Source organism: Lucilia cuprina, chromosome 4 (genome assembly GCF_022045245.1).
Source record: "Lucilia cuprina isolate Lc7/37 chromosome 4, ASM2204524v1, whole genome shotgun sequence".
Classification (NCBI taxonomy): domain Eukaryota; kingdom Metazoa; phylum Arthropoda; class Insecta; order Diptera; family Calliphoridae; genus Lucilia; species Lucilia cuprina.
Window position 1 is genome coordinate 57,835,033 of NC_060952.1, and position 7,165 is coordinate 57,842,197.

Consider the following 7,165-nt stretch of genomic DNA (forward strand, 5'->3'; position numbering starts at 1 on the left):
TATTTATTAAATGTTTACAGATTAGATGTGGGCAAAATAAATTAAAAAATCTGCGAATGTAGAAATTTAAATGTTATATATATAACGATAAAATGATTATTATATTTTTCCGCATTTTGTTTAATACTTAATGTCAGTTTTTGGACCAAAAAGTACAAATACAAATTTAATTTGAAAAGCTTGCAATAAATACGGCGCTACATACATAAAGAGTTGTGCAGAATTTTTGGTGGATAATTTTCTAAAAGTATAAAAAGATATCGGAAGATGAATTCAACCAAATTTTATATGAACAATGCTTTATATGCTTCATTTGAGAGGTCTACCTATTTATATAAGATTTACAAAAGTGCTGTCTTATATCGATTTAGCAATAAATTTATATTTTATATTTTTGATATAAAATTCGATTTTTATGGAAAATATTAGTAATTGCGCATCTTTGTTTTCTCGAATTGAGAGTCATTTAAAGTAAATTTTTAAAGAGTTGTATAAATGGAAATTTTAAGGGGAGATTAGAATGATTTTCTAGATAGATTTAAATGTTATATAAGGAACCACAACCGATTTAAATTCGAATTTTTGTGAAAATGTAATATGAATATATAATTTACCCTATTTTAGGATCGTAGGAAACTACATCCGATTCTGATTTAAAATAGTTATTTTCTGATACACAGTAGTTTACAGGTTTTGAAATAAAAATAGTTTTCCGTGGAAAATATAAGTGATGGTAGTCTTATATATGGATCCACAACAATATAATTTTGATAAAAAATGTTCATATGCAATTTTCTCGATTGTAGGAAATTACATCCGATTCTGTTTTCAAATAGTTATTTTTTGAGGATATACAGCCGATTACAGGTTTTGAAATAAGAATAGTTTTCCGGTGGAAAATATAAGTGATGGGAGTATAATATACGGAGCTACAACCGATTTTACGCTTTAGATGAAAATCGATTTTTGATAATAAATGAAATTGATTACAGATTTTTATTTTACGTAATCGCAAAGTTAGTTAAATATTATAGAGTTTTCAAATAAAAATAAATTTTTGATTAAAAATTTAACTAAATAATAATTCTCATATAATATAGGTATAGGTGTATTTTTTTTGGATTTAATGTATTAAACATTCTCTTCCTCAAACTAACCTAACCTTCCACGATTGAACTATTGTCATACTAAATTTCATGAAGCATAAAATCTAGATCAAAAAGTTGATTCCAAAAATACACTGTATGTTACCAAATTTCTTGAAAATCGGTTCATATTTTTTTATATTTAGCCTAGAAATTTGGTGTTATAGCTGGTATTCTAAAAGTGAACATAAAAATATGCATAGCATCCAATCAATATAATATAGAGTCTTTGTTGACTTCTGAGGTTACACCTATTAATATGCCGAATTTTATGTAAAATTTTGACTAATTTGTAGACAAATTTAAGAAACTATCTTCGAGAAATTATACTGAAATCAGCATTTTCAATCACTGGTAGGGAACAAAGGACACTTTCAAATTAATTGTTTTAATTTTTCAACGTGCAGTAGATTTTAAGAACTCTTCAGTTTAAATTTGGTCACACTTTACTTTAAATTGTAAAGAAGCAAAAGGGCTTCGGAGCATTTTATTAACTACAAAAATACTTACCATTAACCATACAAAATTTCAAGCGATTTTCTTGCTATTTGAAAAGTTACATGCAATTCAAGAAACTCTGAAACAATTATGAAAAATTCTGGACAAAATCGTGAAACATTTGTGCTAATTGCAAGATTTCAAAATTCTTATAAAAGATATCGACATTACGACGGAAGTTATTAACAAAAAAAAACAAATTTCTGGGAATATGTACTTTTGTATGAGAGGTATATGAAATTGTGGACCGATTCTGGCGATTTTTCACACAGATTAAGTTCTTATGCGAAAACAAACTTTTATTATCTTAAATATACGAATTTCATATTTTCTTACAGTGGTGTGGCTCCCCTCCCACTTGAAAATTATATATATAATATTATATATATATATATATTATATATATATATATATATATATATATATATATATATAATATAATATATATATATATATATATATAATATATATAATATATATATATATATATATATATATATATATATATATATATAAATATATATAATATATATATATATATATAATATATATATTATATATAATAGATATATATATATATATATTATATATATATATATATATAGACTGCTAAACGGATGAACCTATTTGCTTGAAATTTTCACAGCGCATTCCTATTATTTTGAATTTTCAAGTGGGAGGGGAGCCACACCACTTTAAGAAAATATGAAATTCGTATATTTAAGATAATAGATTACAGGTTTTGAAATAAAAATAGTTTTCCGGTGGAAAATATAAGTGATGGGAGTCTTATATATGGATCCACAACAATATAATTTTGATAAAAAATGTTCATATGCTATTTTCTCGATCGTAGGAAATTACATCCGATTCTGTTTTCAAATAGTTATTTTTTGAGGATATACAGCCGATTACAGGTTTTGAAATAAGAATAGTTTTCCGGTGGAAAATATAAGTGATGGGAGTATAATATACGGATCTACAGCCGATTTTACGCTTTAGATGAAAATCGATTTTTGATAATAAATTAAATTGATTACAGATTTTTATTTTACGTAATCGCAAAGTTAGTTAAATATTATAGAGTTTTCAAATAAAAATAAATTTTTGATTAAAAATTTAACTAAGTAATAATTCTCATATAATATAAGAAGTATATATCATGGTCTTTATCATTAAAAATGTAACAAAAAGTAAACAAAAAAAGTCATTGCATTTCATTAAGATCACAACATTCCTGAAATTGGTGGTATAGGTGTATTTTTTGGATTTAATGTATTAAACATTATCTTCCTCAAACTAACCTAACCTTCCACGATTGAACTATTGTCATACTAAATTTCATGAAGCATAAAATCCAGATCAAAAAGTTGATTCCAAAAATACACTGTATGTTACCAAATTTCTTGAAAATCGGTTCATATTTTTTATATTTAGCCTAGAAATTTGGTGTTATAGCTGGTATTCTAAAAGTGAACATAAAAATATGCGTAGCATCCAATATAATATAGAGTCTTTTTTAACTTCTGAGGTTACACCTATAATGTGCCGAATTTTATGTAAAATTTTGACTAATTTGTAGACAAATTTAAGAAACTATCTTCGAAAAATTATACTGAAATCAGCATATTCAATCACTGGGAACAAAGGATACTTTCAAATTAATTGTTTTAATTTTTCAATGTGCAGTAGATTTTAAGAACTCTTCAGTTTAAATTGTGAAGTAGAAATTTGTAACCGCTTATGGCCTATAGGCTACGTTATTGAATAAATAAATAAATAAATAAATTTGGTCACACTTTACTTTGAATTGTAAAGAAGCAAAAGGGATTCGGGGCATTTTATTAACTACGAAAATACGTACCATACAAAATTTCAAGCGATTTTCTTGCTATTTGAAAAGTTACATGCAATTCAAGAAACTCTGAAACGATCTGGACAAAATCATAAAAAATTTGGGATCACTGCAAGATTTCAAAATTCTTAAAAAAGAACAAAATTATTGTCCTAGGAAAATATGAAGAGTCCTTAAATTTTGACAGAGAAAACAACAATTTGACAAACAATTTTGAGTTGTTCATTAAAGAGTAAAATCACCGTTTTTGTCTCATCATTGTTTCTCAAATACATTCATTTATACAAATTTAATTTGAAAAGCTTGCAATAAATAATTTTCTAAAAGTATAAAAAGATATCGAAAGATGAATTCATCCAAATTTTTTATGAACAATGCTTTATATGCATAATTTGAGAGGACTACCTATTTATATAAAATTTGCAAAAGTGCTGGACACTATTCATGGTTTTTTAGATTTGAGCTGCATTTAAAAAAATGGCAACCGAATTTATATCCAGACTAGCTAATACCCGGTGTGCTTCGCTACCCCTATCGAAATTAAATACATAATAATGAAAAAATATTTAATTAATTACTAAAATATAAAATTTTTCTTAAAGGTTTATTATAATTTATATTGATGACAATAAACTATCAAAAAACTGTCTATATATATATATAATATATATATATATATATATATATATATATATATATATATATATATATATATATAATATAAATATATATATATATATATATATATATATATATATATATATATATATATATATATATATAAAATACACTGAATGATTTGCTTGAAATTTTCACAGCGTATTCCTATTTATTTTTTATTATTATATTATATATATATATATATATATATATATATATATTATATATATAAATATATATATATTATAAATGTATATATATAAGATATATATATATATATATATATAATATATATATATATATATATAATATATATATATATATATATATATATATAATATATATATATATAATATATATATAAATATATATATATATATATATATATATATATATATATATATATAGACAGTTTTTTGATAGTTTATTGTCATCAATATAAATTATAATAAACCTTTAAGAAAAATTTTATATTTTAGTAATTAATTAAATATTTTTTCATTATTATGTATTTAATTTCGATAGGGGTAGCGAAGCACACCGGGTATTAGCTAGTCTGGATATAAATTCGGTTGCCATTTTTTTAAATGCAGCTCAAATCTAAAAAACCATGAATAGTGTCCAGCACTTTTGCAAATTTTATATAAATAGGTAGTCCTCTCAAATTATGCATAATAAAGCATTGTTCATAAATAAAAAATTGGATGAATTCATCTTTCGATATCTTTTTATACTTTTAGAAAATTATTTATTGCAAGCTTTTCAAATTAAATTTGTATAAATGAATGTATTTGAGAAACAATGATGAGACAAAAACGGTGATTTTACTCTTTAATGAACAACTCAAAATTGTTTGTCAAATTGTTGTTTTTCCTCTGTCAAAATTTAAGGACTCTTCATATTTTTCCTAGGACAATAATTTTGTTCTTTTTAAGAATTTTGAAATCTTGCAGTGATCCCAAATTTTTTATGATTTTGTCCAGATCGTTTCAGAGTTTCTTGAATTGCATGTAACTTTTCAAATAGCAAGAAAATCGCTTGAAATTTTGTATGGTACGTATTTTCGTAGTTAATAAAATGCCCCGAATCCCTTTTGCTTCTTTACAATTCAAAGTAAAGTGTGACCAAATTTATTTATTTATTTATTTATTTATTCAATAACGTAGCCTATAGGCCATAAGCGGTTACAAATTTCTACTTCACAATTTAAACTGAAGAGTTCTTAAAATCTACTGCACATTGAAAAATTAAAACAATTAATTTGAAAGTATCCTTTGTTCCCAGTGATTGAATATGCTGATTTCAGTATAATTTTTCGAAGATAGTTTCTTAAATTTGTCTACAAATTAGTCAAAATTTTACATAAAATTCGGCACATTATAGGTGTAACCTCAGAAGTTAAAAAAGACTCTATATTATATTGGATGCTACGCATATTTTTATGTTCACTTTTAGAATACCAGCTATAACACCAAATTTCTAGGCTAAATATAAAAAATATGAACCGATTTTCAAGAAATTTGGTAACATACAGTGTATTTTTGGAATCAACTTTTTGATCTGGATTTTATGCTTCATGAAATTTAGTATGACAATAGTTCAATCGTGAAGGTTAGGTTAGTTTGAGGAAGATAATGTTTAATACATTAAATCCAAAAAATACACCTATACCACCAATTTCAGGAATGTTGTGATCTTAATGAAATGCAATGACTTTTTTTGTTTACTTTTTGTTACATTTTTAATGATAAAGACCATGATATATACTTCTTATATTATATGAGAATTATTACTTAGTTAAATTTTTAATCAAAAATTTATTTTATTTGAAAACTCTATAATATTTTAACTAACTTTGCGATTACGTAAAATAAAAATCTGTAATCAATTTAATTTATTATCAAAATCGATTTTCATCTAAAGCGTAAAATCGGCTGTAGATCCGTATATTATACTCCCATCACTTATATTTTCCACCGGAAAACTATTCTTATTTCAAAACCTGTAATCGGCTGTATATCCTCAAAAAATAACTATTTGAAAACAGAATCGGATGTAATTTCCTACAATCGAGAAAATTGCATATGAACATTTTTTATCAAAATTATATTGTTGTGGATCCATATATAAGACTACCATCACTTATATTTTCCACCGGAAAACTATTTTTATTTCAAAACCTGTAAACTACTGTGTATCAGAAAATAACTATTTTAAATCAGAATCGGATGTAGTTTCCTACGATCCTAAAATAGGGTAAATTATATATTCATATTACATTTTCACAAAAATTCGAATTTAAATCGGTTGTGGTTCCTTATATAACATTTAAATCTATCTAGAAAATCATTCTAATCTCCCCTTAAAATTTCCATTTATACAACTCTTTAAAAATTTACTTTAAATGACTCTCAATTCGAGAAAACAAAGATGCGCAATTACTAATATTTTCCATAAAAATCGAATTTTATATCAAAAATATAAAATATAAATTTATTGCTAAATCGATATAAGACAGCACTTTTGTAAATCTTATATAAATAGGTAGACCTCTCAAATGAAGCATATAAAGCATTGTTCATATAAAATTTGGTTGAATTCATCTTCCGATATCTTTTTATACTTTTAGAAAATTATCCACCAAAAATTCTGCACAACTCTTTATGTATGTAGCGCCGTATTTATTGCAAGCTTTTCAAATTAAATTTGTATTTGTACTTTTTGGTCCAAAAACTGACATTAAGTATTAAACAAAATGCGGAAAAATATAATAATCATTTTATCGTTATATATATAACATTTAAATTTCTACATTCGCAGATTTTTTAATTTAATTTGCCCACATCTAATCTGTAAACATTTAATAAATATATTTTTCGGACTTAAAATCTCTTTTTTTTTTGCAAAAAATAAGTTTATTTTAAATAATTTTTTTCATTTTCTACCAAAATATACAACCTTGTTTTGTCAATTTTAATTTCAACACACAAAAATTAATTGTCAAAAA

At 24.0% G+C, this 7,165-nt stretch overlaps 1 protein-coding gene across 1 annotated transcript in view; it reads left to right on the forward strand.

Annotated features, from left to right (window-relative positions):
• Nucleotides 1-5,646, forward strand: part of LOC124419224 — a 9,894-nt gene extending 4,248 nt beyond the window's left edge. Inside the window, exon 5 of the mRNA XM_046947842.1 lies at nucleotides 5,614-5,646. Within this exon, the coding sequence (XP_046803798.1) occupies nucleotides 5,614-5,646 (33 nt within the window). The remainder of the gene's footprint in view (nucleotides 1-5,613) is intronic.
• Nucleotides 5,647-7,165: the final 1,519 nt, after the last annotated feature.